The sequence below is a fragment of the Atta cephalotes genome (assembly GCF_000143395.1).
Source record: "Atta cephalotes unplaced genomic scaffold scaffold00028, whole genome shotgun sequence".
Classification (NCBI taxonomy): domain Eukaryota; kingdom Metazoa; phylum Arthropoda; class Insecta; order Hymenoptera; family Formicidae; genus Atta; species Atta cephalotes.
In genome coordinates this window covers 2,908,115-2,925,315 of record NW_012130092.1, presented here as the reverse complement: position 1 = coordinate 2,925,315, position 17,201 = coordinate 2,908,115, and the positions used below count along the sequence as shown (strand labels likewise).

General features: G+C 32.1%; 2 protein-coding genes across 2 annotated transcripts in view; one reads left to right on the top strand and one right to left on the bottom strand.

Annotated features, from left to right (window-relative positions):
* Positions 1–7,554: 7,554 nt before the first annotated feature.
* The window catches only part of LOC105620683 (hydroxyacid oxidase 1), a gene marked incomplete at its 3' end in the record, with an annotated part of 12,717 nt that continues 3,070 nt past the window's right edge, over positions 7,555–17,201 (top strand). Inside the window, 4 exon segments of the mRNA XM_012202172.1 lie at positions 7,555–7,676; positions 8,578–8,596; positions 8,598–8,734; positions 9,142–9,293. Of these exon segments, the coding sequence (XP_012057562.1) occupies positions 7,561–7,676; positions 8,578–8,596; positions 8,598–8,734; positions 9,142–9,293 (424 nt within the window).
* On the bottom strand, positions 11,228–14,962 carry LOC105620681 (N-acetylgalactosaminyltransferase 6-like). Its single transcript, XM_012202171.1, has 2 exons — positions 14,780–14,962; positions 11,228–12,856 (listed from the first exon to the last, which is right to left on the bottom strand). Exons 1-2 carry the CDS (start codon positions 14,960–14,962, stop codon positions 11,228–11,230), a joined length of 1,812 nt encoding a protein of 603 aa, XP_012057561.1.

Here is a 17,201-nt window from a genome sequence, read left to right as displayed (position 1 = left end):
TATATATATAGTATATATATATATATATATATATATATATATATATATATATATATAGATATACATAGCATTTGCTATTTCATCTTTTAACAACAATAAAAGAATCCTTCTTGTACTTAATAACTCGAGCATTCTGGAAGAAAGACACTTTATCGGCAGCCTGCCGCGCTGCTAAATTTCAACATACGCCAATGATGCCTCCTGTTGTGCTTTCTTTCAGTTCGACCGATTTGAAAGAGTTGTGCCTTCGACATTGTGCGACTCCCATTGTACTTTTAGGTAGATTTTAAGAATCAAGTTGTTGCTTCAAATTTGATTGCTTATACTTCGCTTGTTGAGTTGACTATAGAAAAGAAAAGTGAAAAGAATTTAGAAGGTTGTATAATTGAAAACGCGTGGAATACGACGAGAGATAATTTCGTCGATGAAGAGATAGATCGGAACGTATTTCAGAGCCCAAAATGAGGTGGGCCACTTTAGTTTATTATGACGTTTATTATAACGTACATGTTAAATACGACATTGAGTTGTCGAATGTATGGGCAGCTGCTTGAAAACGAAACCTGTCCTTATCTGGAGTCCAAATTTTTACGAAGAAAAGGAATTGAAAAGAGCGGTAGTGAGACGCAAAAAGGATATGGAGCAAACAAATACTAGTTTGTATCGTTGTATGATACGATTCATCGTTGATAGAGCTGTGGTCTTTTCGCAAAAGTTGTGAAGCGATCATGGCGTACATCGTTTCGGCAATCGTCCGACATATTACATAACGGAGATGCATTCTATAGGAGAGAACGTGGACTATGCGACGAACGACCCTCGAATTTATGAACTGGCCATAGCTCTGACTTATTAAATAACGTGTGTTATATATAGATATATAAAAATAATCTTTAAAAAGAGAGAAAAGAGAAAAAAAAGTCGCGTGTGGAATAAGCGAGCCGTATGTATACATAAGATTTCGTGCGAAAAACCAACGACTATGTCAAGACACCAGGAAGTAATGACGTATTGCTTATTATTATTCGTATTTATCGAATACAGAATTAAACAGTGTACCAAATTATAATAACTTCTATTGGTTAAATGATAATGGTACCTAATCTTACTCAGACATGTACATATAGACAACCGCTTTTTATATGTGATAAAAAAATTATTATATTCCTATTATAGATTGAGATTTAGACAAACGCTATTGTAAATCCTGGTTTTTGTACACAGACTGTATGCTAAGTTCACTTTTGTTAACACGAACTATAGTCTATAATTATTTAATATTTAATTATATCACTAAATAAGCGTATAATGTACAATATTTGATTTTCTTTCTATTTTTTTTTAAATTACTTCAAAAGATGATATGGTTTACAAACTGGAAGTGTCATGAATACTAGTGTCATTTATTTTATGCGTGGTAGAGAAATAAGGAAGACATAAATTACGAGACATAGCCGAGCGCATTGTTTCTAATCAGTGACAGACAGAATTGCTGGAATATCGTTTCTCATATTTTTTTTATCATCAAATGAACAAAGTAGCGCTCGGTATTGTGCAAAAAGAAAAAAAGAAGCAGTGCAAAGGGCAGAAGAGATTGCGATAGGATTTTATTTTTCTGTGCGTAACACAGGGTCAGAGATTAAGATCAGTATAATTTCATTAATTTATGGAGGTACGCGAAAGTTACCTGTGTGAATTCGTTTGCGAAACTCAAAAAATGAAACTCAATTGGTGCGAGGCTTTTTCTCGTGTACGCAAGAATTTCAACCCGTTGAAATTATACCGATTTCTACAATGCTTGTGCGTAACGAAAAAGAGCGTGAGGAAAGAGAAAAGTGATTGTGCAGCAACGTTTACATGAGAAACGTATACGCGTTCCCATTCTGCGGATAAACTAGAAGGAAATGTTGTATTAACGTTGCTTAATACGTTGCGTATTATTGCACATTGGCAAAGATAGTCGTCGTGAATTTACATTTGTTTCAGAATACGAGGGTCGTCGAAAAAAAAAAGAAAAAAATAAATCAAAAGACTCAAAGGCAAATGTATGTGAACTATAACGTGCATGTGTCGCTCTTGCGTCGCCTGCATGCGAAACGCACGTGAGATCAGAGTGGTATCGTTCTCGAGATCGTATGCAGTTATAACTCTCACAATCGTAGCAAAGGGTAAAGATGAAGAGGAGGAAGAATGAAAAGAGGACGAAGAGAAGGAAGAGAAAAGAGAAAGGAAAGATTTGTCATCGATGTTTTCTTTAGTTCTAGTTCTAAAGATAATTTTAATTGTATTCAGCGCAAATGACGCTCTAGTCAGTAAAATTACGAATAAACGAAAGGAGATTAACAGCTTTCGTTCATTTAATCTGCGTGACGTTCTCGACAACGCGTATCCAACAAGACCATCAAGGGAATCACCATCTTTCTTGTCATCGCCGTTTTATCAAATGGGCCACGAACGTTTCTGCAGACGCGTACTTCGCATTTTCTCGTTTAACATACAAAGGGCTCGTCGCTTGTAACTACCTCGACAGGCAGTGTGTCCATGCTTTTGTCTTGATCCTCGAGCAATCTTGCCCTGAAGAAAGAGAACTGCTGGTGCTCTTTATGTTCGATTATCTTGTTGTGAAAGAATGAGAAAATGTTAATATTAGAACATTAATTGTAATACTAAATTTACTATTGGTTCTAATCTGAATCTTTCTAAGAGAGATTTCCTCGTCCGCGAAAATCACAGAGGTTTCTCGAATGGAGAGAAAAGAAAGAGCGCCCGCTTTCGCTTCTGAATTATTTTGTGCATCAGCGTGATCGTTCGAATTATCGGTATCGCTTTATTTTGTTAGTTAGTAGCGTCTAAGAAACGAACGAGGTTCGTCGGACAGATCACTGGTCACACGTTGACGTTCGGATCGAGAATCCTCATCAGTTTAATAACACTGATTGTAATTTAACATCGACCCGAATGTCACGATTTTCAGGCTAGTTGGGTGCTCCGCAGATATAATTCTTACCAAAGTCAGATACCAGAAGCATATGTTTTCTAATGACTCTTTATTCACTGGCTATGCGTATTGTATACTTACGTTTGTGTAAAAATACTTTTTGCACATGATTTGTAATTCTTTGAAGTGCGAATATCGAAGAACGATCGTACGATGATGATATCCTCGACATTCGGATATCACAACGTATTCCTTTTAATTAATCTAAATGTTAGATAGTTTGCTTCAGAATGCGCGATTGCGTATCTTCGAAAGCTTTAAAGATGTCCAGTAAAAAAAGTTTATATATAATTACATATATATATTTATACTTGAGTATATATAAATTTTTTTTATATCGGGTAGAATATAAAGATTAGACTGCAAGAAAGAAATTATATCGAGAAAAAGAGAAAAACTTGATTGAGAGAATTTTTTTTTTAGAATGAAAAGAGAACCCCGAAAAAAAGAACTAACTTAATATTCGCATAATACACCGAAATATCCTATCGCCTAAAATTTTTTCCAGCTTGTAATGTGCAACCTCCGATTTTTAGGGAGAATTACGTTGTGTGCGGAAGAGATGTTATGTAATTTACGTTTGCACGCGTATACATAAACAGGCTTATCCTGTTGCAAGTACTATTTAGTTTCTACGCTTTCTTCGCACGAAACCAAATACTAGTGCTTTGCAAAAGAGGAAAAGAGAGTGATAGAAGAAAACAGAACAAAGGCAAGAAATATGACGCAAATAAATCAACCACATAACTGAATCCAAGGCTTTCCTGTATTGAATCGCGTCGTGGCGAAAAGATGAAAATGTAAGAGACTCGCGAGCGTACTATTAATTGCAATTAAAATATGTAGCTTATTTCATTGCAATGAATAAAGTTAGGAGAATATTTATACGCGGTGTATGAAATATCTGATTTTTGCGTGATTGTAACATGTTCTCGTTCTAGCGAGACTCTGGAAATTGTCATTTCGTATAATTCAATGCCGCAAAAGAAATCCGATCAGACGCGAAACGTAAAATGCACGAAGAAATTATTAAAACGTGACGATGTCAAAGAGACACGAAATATTTTTGAACGTTAATGATGTTAAATAAGATTTGAAAAGAGGCCGAATTTGAAACCTCGGTAATTGAAGAATGGATTGTGGTATTAAACCAATCGATGGTGATTGATTAGCGAATAAAGATAACAATTGTATTTATGCAAGGTATTTATACAAGATGAAATATATAATTAAATGTAAGAATCCTGCATAGGATCATACTTATTATTTATAAGGCGAATATGACATGTGAATTCATGAGAACGATTCATGGAATTCACTGATAATAGCGTTATATGAATTATACATATAAACGTGGTTTTTTAACAAACAATTGCCGATGTAAAAATCAAAATAGAGTGTCCATTCTTATGTATTCAAACAAAAAAATTGATAATATGCAGCTACGAAAAGCTAAAATGGATAGACAGTAAACGCACTGCATGCGATAATGAGAGAAAATCTCGAGGTGGAAATTGACACATGAAAAAAAAAATTAACATGAAATTAACGCAATTGTGACAAATATCTAAAGATGCAACGACAAAAGAAGTTTTTAGATTTTCGAAGAATTTTGAATAATGATTAGCTCTCTATGGCATTGAGAATATGAAAACAAACAGAGAGTACATTACAAATTTTGATTTCCAAAGTTCTCATCCTTTATTTGAGTCGCTCGTAACAAGCGGATGAAAGAGAAAACTAGTTTGAAATTGTTAGAGTCCAAGCAGAATATAAAGTCATTGTAACACAAAAATGGTATCAAAATAATTTTAAAATAATTATTAAAAGCAATATTTGATAATTCCTTCATTAAAATTCATTCGATAACGATTCAAAATGATATATCATAACCTGTTGTTCTGCTTAGGAAAGATCTGTTAATTGACGCAATCGCTCTAATAAAATATTACGGATGAAATGGAATATACTTACTCTAGTATAATTTTTTGCTGTTGTAATACATACGCGAAATCTTACAGAACTTTTCAAAGCGATTCGCAGCGAATTTTGAAGGGAAGTCGAGAAAAACATTGCAAGTGTGTAAAAAGAAAATTTTTAACCGTACGTTTTATCTGTTAGGATAATAATGCTGTAAACGCGTTACTTTCAAATAATTTTAATTTTATATTAATTTTATTTTAGTAATAATTTTCATAATTGTGCTAGCATCGTGTATTAATAATCAAATACGTTCACGCTTGTTGAATGTTTCTAATGGATCCTCCTCACTTCTCGAGGATCATTACGATAAAAAGACGTAAGGACGAGCGTTTTCGAATAAGGAAGTTGCAAGGCTCGTATAACATTTTCATTTATTTCGTCCTCGCGTAACTTCTCAGATTCTTGATTATATACAATCAGGACTCATTCCGGGAATATTATATGCAAATGACATAAAAAAAAATCTGAAAAGATGTTTGGAAAAACGTCTGAAGGGGAGGAGAGACATGCGAAATATATTAGAATTTAATCCTAAAATAGAATCTAATAGACTTGAGATCGATATTTTTCGATCGTTCGTTCTTATCAATGCCCTAATTCATGTCAGATCTGGCAGAAAGGAGAAGCGAAGATAACGAGATACAGATTTGCCGTCGACGTGCTGAAATTCTATAGGCGATTCTATAAAAAGAGAATGCAAAAGAAGCGCTCAGGTCGCTCTACGCGCTACATATCCGTTTAATGGCGCATTTATGCAGGCATTTTCCATTTTAAACTCGTAAAATCGACTCGCCAACCGATCCTGCGACCCTTCCCCACGCCGCCGACTCGCGCGATTATTTATGGTCCCTCGCAGACTCTCTTTCGATATACATATTATATATATAAATATATAAATATAATATAAGTATAATTATTATAAGATTGTATATTCTTAATTAGACACAACGTGCTGGCGAGCGCGCGCGCGGTCGCTGGAGTGATTTGAAATAAAATTGAAAATTGCACACGGTCACACACGAACACACACACATTTAACACATATAAGCATACACAACAACGAATAAACACATACACAAAAATATAAATATGCACGGAGGGGTTGCGGGCGACGGTTTGCCAATTTTCGCGAGGGGCTTTCACTTACGAACGGGCGACGCCCACGCGTATCCTGCGTGTTCCGCAGTAAGGAGACCTCTGCCGCCTCCGGAAAAACTTTTGTGTATTATTTCTAACAGAATGATGTAATAAAGTAAAGTTTAAACAGACAATTGTTTTCTTTTCCCTTTCTCTGTTTTTTATTATATAGAAAAAATTAATCTAATACGTATTCCGTACGTAATTTATGTAATATGAATAATTAAATATAAATCATACAATATCTCGTTAAATTTTAATTGATGATAATGTAATACTGACACTTTATGATTAAGAAATCTGCAATATAATTTTCTATTTCATAATGCTATTTATAATTCAATAAGCAAAACATCAATTAGCAATACATCAATAGTTTGCTGATTAGAATTATCATAATACTTTCACATTAATCTTATTTTCTCAGTCAGAAATGGTAGATTTACTTGATATATAGATTCTACATTAAAAAAATATGATAATAATCGATTTGTTACATTCTATTAATATTCTTTTATTGTTTTTGTTAGAATTTTGCCAACAAGATTTATAGTAGACACTATAAAATTTGTTTCTGACAAATTTGGTATTATTTACATATATATTATTATTATTATAATATATTATTTAAATAGTTATAAAATGATAAATTCTGCAATAATTCTTAAAATTTTTTCTTAATAATTTTAACAATTTAAAAAAAATCTTTGTTAAGGTGATAATTAAAATGATCAATAGCGCGACGCATTTTAATAATGCCTTCTCAATGTTGAAAAATCATTAAGTAGCTATTACCATTAAAGTATTTATTATCTTAATAAAAATTTTATCTTGAATTGACTGTTTAAATTTTTGTTTGTAACCAGTATTTGTAGTCTGTATTTATTTTAAGTATCATCTTTAATAATATTCTACCTATTACGACCTTGTGATAAGATAGGCCTACATATAAGAGAATCAACTATAAATACCGGCCTTGTAACTCGTAACATTTCGACTCGCAGTTATACGTAATATTTCTCGGCAAGTATATCGTCTATCTAAATAAAATTCAGTCGAAACAACAATTTCTCTACTTATTCTACACTTAAATTAAAACATATTACATCGTGTTTCGGAGGCATGTGTGTTACCAAACAATTTACATCGATGTAAATTATACGACATACACTATGTTAGTCCATGTCGTTTTTTCTTCTATAAATATTTCTTGAAAAAAACGACACAAACTTTCCGTGGCATCTAATATAATAATCCATTAAAGACAAAAAATGGCAAACATAAAATGGCAAAATAATTCACTAAAACTGCCACGTTCCTTGGAGTGCCGTTTATGTTTATTACATCAATTTATCCTTCATGAGAAGACAGTTGATATATTCATCGCATTGCGAAGATAGATAAAAACAACCCGTGATGATTTAAGAACATTTTATCTGTATATGACAAAATTTTTCCGTGGCGCTATCGGCGAGGAATTATCGGGGAATATAGTCAGACGTTTGTTAACGATCGAGACGAGTAAAAGTGAACAACGAGCCATCCAGCTGGTAAGTCTATCTTTTTAATCTCTTTCATTTACACGAATTTTCGAGCATTTCATCTACAATTTTTTCGAGTTACTATTAGCTCCGCTGTATATTGCATTATCGGTAAAATTGTTCTATTTGCGTTATCAATAAAATTACAATTTTAATCGTGCAATAATCGATTAATAAGATTATTATATTCTGTCAAGCCGAGACCTATCGCAATTACATGACATTGTAGAAAAAAAATTACCTGTTATTATATTATAAAATATTAATTTATCTTAATAACAAAGCTCTTCGAGTTATCTTGGAAATTTTCATTTTAAATTAGAAAATGAGAGCATGTATTTTTGATCTAGTATAAGCCTTTCTACGCTTTATTGAAATTATGTATTTATTTGTTATTCTCTTTGAATTACATAATGCGCTTCTGATACATATAATGTCACTTATATATATATATATATTTTTTTTTGATACCGCTGCATATTCGCAGCAATATTATGTCATTATCTACTATTATATTATAAAGTATCAATTAGCAAATATGAAACGTTTTTAAAACATTATAATGCAAATTATAAGAACACATTTTGTAAGGGAAGACTCGAGAATAAAATACTAGAAAAATGTATAATGAATTTAATAAAAGAAGCTCACGTGGATTGATTCACTAATAAAAATTGTGCAAATATTTTTGTTAAATAAAGTTTTTAAAAATCATAAAATCATTCAATACTCCCAGAATTGGCAAAGAAGTTAATAAAATTTACAACTTGACAAAAAAATCTTCATTGAAATCGGTGAATCAATCTATATGGCCTCTTCTCGATCAGATTTATTATAAATTTATTACAAATGTTCTTATAATTCATTTCTAAGATAAATTAAAATACATATATAATAATATTTTCATTACAGACCAACTATTAATTCTTGGGGTGATTAAGATGGCAGCATATGTGTGTATCGAAGACTATGAGAAGCATGCTCTGGAACATTTGACACCTTCCATAAGGGACTACTACAAAGGCGGCGCAGGAGAAGAATATAGCGTAAAATGGAATAGGGAAGCTTTTAAAAAGTAATGTAATCTATCTAATCTAAACTTAAAGACAATAGTAAGTGGAAATCAGCTGAAAAATGATTAACACAAATTTTGAATTTCCAATTTCAACTTTTCAAATATTATTGATCAAATATGGCCTTATTCGCTTATTTGTGTTAAAAAAGTAAAGAAGTAGAAAAGATTTTGAGAAAGAAAAAGAGAGAAATAAGAAAATAAATAATAAGTTTAATATGAAATATTTGACTTGAAAAGATATTACTATTTTTCTAGATATTTATTTTGTATAATATTGTATAATATTAATACGATTATTCCTCAATTAATTCATAGAACTGAAAGATAGGAATATATGTATATTCTTCATATACATTAGCGACTAAAAATGTGACTGCCCTTTTTGATCATTTTAAATATTTTTGCAGTTATAAGATACGTCCCAGATTTTTGCGAAACGTGTCCGAAAGGGATATAAGCACGACAGTATTGGGTTACAAAGTCTCAATGCCCTTGGGAGTCGCACCCACCGCGATGCAACGTATGGCACATCCTGATGGAGAGTGCGCCAATGCAAGGGGTAAATAAATGTTTTGCGAAATATTTCTTATATAATATAATGAGATATTGACACTTGGGGTTGCTGCTTAATTAGAACTATAATTTTATTGCACTGTATTTTTTATTATTAGATAGGTATGTTACGTTTATTGTAAAATATATAAGGATCTTTTTTAATACAAATGTGTATATTAAATCATATAAATAATCAAAGATTAGTCCAAACACACGATCACAGATAGTTAACAATATTTCTTTAACATTTATTCCATAATTGTCAAAGATTCGCGCTCAAACATAAACGAATATACTGATTAATATAAAGAATAATGGTCCAAATGTAATCATTTCTTATATATATATATATATATATATATATATATATATATAAATAAATAATTATATAGTAGTTAGTTAATTTACTACACACACACACACACACACACACACACACACACACACACACACACACACACAAGGTGTAATAAAAAGAAATCCATTATTTTTGCAATTTTTGAAATTGAATGGAAAAATAATGGATTTCTTTTTACTACACCTAATATATAAAATTATTAACTCCATGAAACGCTTCATTTTTACAGTTTTGATTTTTCAAGTATATCATAGAATAACTTTATAGAAACACTCATGTTTTTTTCTATATTAACTAGAATACAACAGAATTTTTAAGACAATATATTACGTGGCAATATGTATCTTTATATCAATATGTGTCTTTTCCTACTTAATAAAATATATTTCAAAGAAAAGTTATATTATGAAAGAATCTAGAACTAATAAAAAAGGTATAATTGTTATTTATTTTACAATTTGTTGTTATTATTTATATCTGCATATTATAAGAAAAAAATTATATACTTTATATTTGAAGTTATTCTATAATTTACTCATATATGGAAAATGGCGATTTTATATATCTTTCCTTTCATTATTGTTTTTTTTTAAACAATTTTATCTACTATAGTTCATAATACTTATTTATATTGGTTAATGACAATGGAATGAATTCAATGAATAATTAAACCTATTATACAAGATATGTCACATACACTATTATAAGCTATTTTTTCAAAAATATTTTCAGAAATATAGGGATTGTAAAGAGTAATTTTGTATTCATAAAACTTTTTTTCATGCGTCATATAAAAAAGTAAAGATCTTAAGAAATCACAAAATTTTAATATAATTTCTGATAATTAATAAGAAAAAATAGTTTGTAACACTTTATGTGATTCGTACTACATAAATTGTATTCATGATTTCTCGATAAATTTTAAAACTTGATTCGTTAAAGAAAATTCTGTTTTAACGAAAAAAATTTTCATTACAATACAAATAAAACAATATCAGTTCTGCTTAGTTATGCTGCTAAGCAGCGTTTGAAAAGGTCATAATATTTACTGTAATATTAATTTGAGCGAAAGGTGAAACTTAAATGCTAAGATCATTATCGTACCGTACTTCTATGTATGGCTATGTGATGTAAGGCACGATAGAGCGCTTATGCGATATGTATAGATACATCCGCCGATATGATGACCGCTTGCACATTCAAAGAACGAAAACTTCGCTTTATGCTACGTGCAAATTACTCGGACTGCGCGTTGATCAAGTCTTACTTTTCGTTGCTTATTAATACAAGTTCAGTATGTTGTTCAACTTGGAAATTATGATGTGACTAGTAACCAGGAATAAAAATTCTTAGAGTTCTATGATTCATTTCTACCAATGCGCAATGTAGAATAACTTTAATCTCAGTTTAATTTATTTTTCTAATTCTTAGAAATAGAAAAAGATAAAAAGTAAGTTAAATGGAAGTTAATCTACATTGATGGAAAATTTATAACAAACAGGAATTGGGCTTATAACAAACAGGAATTCGGCACGAGCCTACTGTTCAAGAAACATTATGGCAGTACAAAGAAAGAGAGCTCACTTGAGCTTGGGTCCTATGTTCTCCCAATTATTGATAGCCTTCATATTAACTTGTTCTATCCGCCATTTCTGAGTGGGTGATGATTTGTCGCATATAGTCACAAACACTCTTTTACTACTCGGATCGGTGTCTAGGCATCTAGACGAGTAACCATGCTGCAACCACTGCTTTTCAACATCATAACGCCACAACTGATTGCCTTGTTTTCCATGACAAGGATACAAGTTCACTGGTGCTTTCTCTTCGCCTTTGGATACATCCAAGCATTCCGTGCGATCTTTCGGCCTGATATCCTTATGCCAGGTCAATCGGAATTCTTGTTCACCCGACACTTTTTGATCGTCTTTCATGCAAGTGTCCACTACGACAAGCTCGTCTCTCTTCCGCTTCTTCGAGTCCAAACATAGTTCGGTCACGCCCATGTTCCTAATCTCTCCGTAAGCGAAATCGTCTGGCTCTATGGGTGGATACACTTCCACAAGATCGAAGGCTATGTTCTTCATGAACCAATTAAAGGGTTTACAGTGCAATTTCTTGCGCAAGGCCTTTTGCTCCGACAAATCTCCTGGATCCAATGTCCGCAAGTGCGGTCGTCTCTTGTAGAGGTATTCCGCGTATTCGTCCATCCATACTTCAGCAACTCTTTTGAAGTTCTTTCCCAGAAAGTCACCACGACCGGGATTAGGGAATGGTGGGAATTTACGATAAACATGACCGACTCTGGAGCATGGCGCGTCATACATTTGACCGCCGCATTGCCAGATTTTGAAGGACAGTTCATATTGTTCGCCACCCCATATATCCAAGCCCGGATCGTAACCACCCAATTCCCAGAAGAATTTGGCGCTGATCGCAAACAGACCGCCCGCCATTATAGGACTTTTGAATGGCTCTGTGGGTCTTTTCAGATCTTCTGGAAGTAATGGAAGCCGCTTATAATACAACTCCCAGTCAAATGCTCCTCGAGAGCCTTCATCTTGCGCTATATATTCAAAAGTTTCATAAGCTATCACATCAATGAACGGACAAACACAAGTTTTGTAATCTTGCGCAATAGGTTCTAACAACGGCGGCAACCAATTCACATTGGCTTCGCTGTGAGAATCCAGGAATACAAGAACCTTCGCTCTCGCCTTCTTCGCACCCGCCAATCGACCTCTGATCAATCCCGAGCGTTTTGATAATCGAACGACAGATACCTTCGGCAAGTGTTGGACAACATAATCATCTAGTTTCTTTTTTAACTCTATTTTCGTGCTGGCGTCATCGACCAATATAATCTCTTTTAAAAGGGAAGGCGGCGAACGATTAACCACGCTCCAGCAGGTTCGCAATAGCGTGCTGAAATGCTCATTGTGGAAGGACACTATCACAGAAATGGGATCCAGATTCTTCAAATATTTCTTCTTTCTACAATCTGGATGGCGAATGTCAGGTACTGAACGATTCATTGATATCTCATCGCTGACTGCTGCATTGAATCCATTTACTTGATATAATTTTTCTTTTAGCATGTCGAGGGATGGGGAAAGAAAGGCTGGTCTTCCATGTTCTCCTATCCCCGTACGTTTTTCCTCTTCCTGAATTTTCTTGTAGTCATGCCAATCAATTTTGTCGTCCAAATCCTGTAAAATACGTTGCTATTAATAATCAGGGATGATGAGCTCTTGTCTATTTTTGTAGGCTTGTTTATAGAAAAGTTTGCAGAAACAAGATAAATTTTGAAAAACAATTTATTTTTCACATTAAACAGTATTATTACTATATTATAATACTATAAATAATCGATGATGACGATATATGAATAAATAATAAAAAATCGGCAATGACATATTTGCGACCGTAAAAAAAGCTAACGAATCACTTGGGCATGTAATCGTTGGCATATTCTTGATCGTTAGAAATGCAAAAGAAATGCAAGTAAAACTCGTTTGCTAACTGTTATGTGCACATGAGAAAAGTAGGTTTTTAAGTATGCATGCGCATAAGATGAACTCAAGATCCGGTATATCTAATGCTTCGACTGCTGAAGCCATAAACGGCATGCGTATTAATTACAAATACAATAATTCAAATAAGCATTCTTTTACGTGTCAGCAGAAAATTGAATTCAACGAAGTTACAACGGTTTTGATTCTCCCTCGTGTTTAACGTGGCGTAAGATTTATCCTGTTGCGACTTTTTTTCACAACAGGAACTCAATGAAATGTCATACCGAGTTCCATTTCTCCGTAAGCAAAATGTCAGATAATAGTATGCAATTATTACTAGATTTGTGCAGAATATTATGGCAAATTGGCAGCAATTACATTTATATTAAACTCTGTTCTGTCAGCAGAGTCTGCCGACATAATCTGACAATGATTTGTCAGCAGAAAAACCAAGTAGAATCTGTCATTTCTTGATTTTTCAATTGAAATATATCCTTACATGATTACAAAGTGTATATTTACATTTCTTCTTAAATAAATATATAGAAAATTCTACATTTTTCTCAGTTTCTGCAATTTATGATTATGACGAATTTATTAACATGAATAAACCTTGTGTAGCTAATTTGTTTTCAATTTAAATACAATTATTTGAATACAAATGAAATAGATTTTGCATTCAATCAATCATTACATTCTGTAAAGATTTTAATTTCTGTCAGTATTCTATTAACATAATTTATAGACATTATAAAATTTATAGACATTATAAAATTCTTGACAAATTTGGCTTAAATTATTTAAATGGTTATGAAATGACAGATTCTGTTTGGTTTAATGTAATTAATGTAATTAATCTACTGTCATTATTACTATCATTATTTGGTTAATAAGTCTTATGATATTTCTGTTGACATTCTGCCAACAAAATTTGTAATAGATAGTTGATAAAATCTGTTTTTGATAGATTTGGTTATCATATTTAAAAGATGAAGAAGACAGATTCTTGCTTGATTGTAATCAATTCTGAGAAAAATTTCTGATTAAAAATTCTGATCATGGCAATCAGAATTCTGTTATCTTTCTATTAAACAGCACTTCATTAAACAGATGTGTTTCTATTGGCAGTATAAAAAAAATTTGTAGTAGACACTTTAAAAAATCTGTTTCTGACAGATTTATTATCTGAATTATAAAATCATTAAATGTTTACAAAATCGCAAATTCTGCCATAAATATTTTATTAATTATGTAATAATCTACTAATAATATACATGATAAAGATTTCTATTATCATCTTTATCAAAAATTCTATCAATAGAATTTGTTATATTGCTGCTAGCATTTTCTGTTAACAAAATTTAACAGACGCATCTAGTTTGCTTAAGTTTTCAATAAATACTATAAATATTGGATTCATATCAATGATGAAGTTTGATCTGGGGGTTGTCTATCTTGAAACGAGGTAAAAAAAATAAAAGTGAGCGAATTTATTGAAATATTTATAATTCTATTAATCAACATCTAATTAACATCTTTGCTCACTTTATAACTTTTCTCGTTTTAAGATAACAATTAATCGACCTTCTAATGCGGAATTTAACTTCCCGTTTGTACCTGACGTAAATGCTCATCATTCCCTCGATTACCGTCGTCCACCACTGCCACCGCCAGGGTGTCGAGTGACGTCGAGATTCGACGGTTGGGTAATCGCGCGTAGTGGAACACCACGACAGTCAGGAACACAGTGAACGCCGCCAGAAGGAGGAACTTGACCAAGCTGATTACGTTTCGCCTCATCTTCGCGAGAGGATCATGTCTCACGAGCCTCTCTAACGAAGACTACGGGCACAATGCTCGTATTCATAGTCAGGTCTTATATTTAAGGTTTCTTTAAATTTATCTTCAATTGGGCTCTATGAATTATTTTACTGGCTATCGAGCATCTAAAGATAAATTTAAGGAAGCCTTAAATATAAGGTCTGACCGATCTGATTATATAAATATAGACATTAACCTCACCTCTTATGACTTATCTCGTCGCGTGAACGTGTCAGACGCAGGCGGGTCTTGCAACGTGAATAGACGGACGTATTGTCCGTCATCACCGCTGCGCGGCGACCGGGAGATCTTGAGTAACGAGTTGTATCGTTGTATCTATTGACTTTACTCGACTGTACTCCCGCCTGACGATCCGGCGAAAGCATAAAGAACCGATGTAACAAACGGCACGCACGATTGCCATGAACTGCCACTTGCTGCAAGTTGCAATTGCTGCACGATGACCGATATATTAGAGGAGTGGGAGATTACCTTTGTGAGAAAGAAACTTCACTAAGAAAATTTGTTTTTTTCTATCCGGTTCCGCCCGCCTGATCTCACCTATTCGCCCATCTCTTGCCATTTGTACGAATTTAATGTTAAATTCTTATCGATTAGCAATGATCGAAATTTTAATTATTCTTGCATAATTCTATGCACAAATGTATTTTTAAATAAGAAATAATAAGAATTTAAGAAATAATAATTAATTTTAAGGAAATCATTTATATAAGTAGTCTTTTGCTAAAAATAACTTCAATGAAATGATTAATTTAATTGATTGTTAATTTAACCGATAAAATAATCGCTCGAAGAAAAATTTCTAATTATAATGTATAATTTATATTGTATAATTTATTACCTTTTCTATTTTGTTTTCATTGCTTCAAGCAAAAATGTATACTTTTATTGTTACAAAAAATTATTTATTAATTGAATTAATTGGCGATTAATTTAATCAACAAAATTATTTGCATATTTCTAATTTAACTGGGTTTTTTAAATTTACAATTCAAGCAAATAAAATATTGCTGACATTGTTTTGATAAAAATTGTAATTATCAATTAACTTAATTGCGTTTAATTTTATTAACAAAATTGCTTGCCTCTCTAATCTTTGATCTCTCTATTCTCTGATCTTTTTTTCCATATTTCAAGCAGCAAAAATGAATAATTTTATTTTCATAAAATATAAATATCATATAATATATATAATGTAACTATTTAAAATTAATTTTTGATTAATTATAAGTTAACTGAAATCAAAATCATCCTCGGAGAAGATCCAAACCTTTGATATTGTTTGTTTTATTAAAATTATTTCTAAAGTTGAATTTCGAAAAGTTAACTTCGATTAGAAATATCGTTGTTGGATATGATCTTGTTAATTTGTTTTAACATGTTTTACCCTGATTTAGTTTCTGCAATGGTAATTTGCGACGTCACATCGTTCTGTACTTTTTGCTATTGAAATTATAGCGCGTTATATCGTTGCATTATTCCAACTGTAATACTAGTATTGTAAATCTCGATTTCACCTGTGAGATTACGTCATGTGACCTGTTTTTGCAACGCGTAACCTGTCATTATCTGTATTATTCGTAACTTATGCAGCAGATCTTCTTGTGAAAGATACATATGGAAGTAACAATTAATAAACATACGCAATTCTTTCGTATTATATTATTGTCGTGACATCATTTGTATTGTTTATTGTCATCTTTTGTTAAAAGATATAAGACATTTAAAAATTTTATATAATTGTTAATTAACTTTTATCCTTTTTCAACAATTTAAAATTGTACATATAAAATATGTGTACCATTTAAATAGTTGACATCTTGACGAGACATTTAATAGTACCATTTTATTATATGTCTAATAATATATATATATCAGTGTGTATTATATATCAGTGTGTATAATTTATTATAATACACGCGGATAGAACTATTAGTGTTTTGTTGTTCAGTATATGGAAAAAATATTAGCTTAAAAATAATGAATTATAATTTATTATAGTTAGAAATTTTTTGCTTTAAGCTTCTGCTGGTTCATTTAATCACTTAAGTTTTCATATATACATACATACATACATACATATATATGCGTGCGTGCGTGCGTGCGTGCGTGCGTGCGTGCGTGCGTGCGTGCGTGCGTGCGTGCGTGTGTGTGTGTGTGTGTGTGTGTGTGTGTGTGTGTGTGTGTGTGTGTGTGT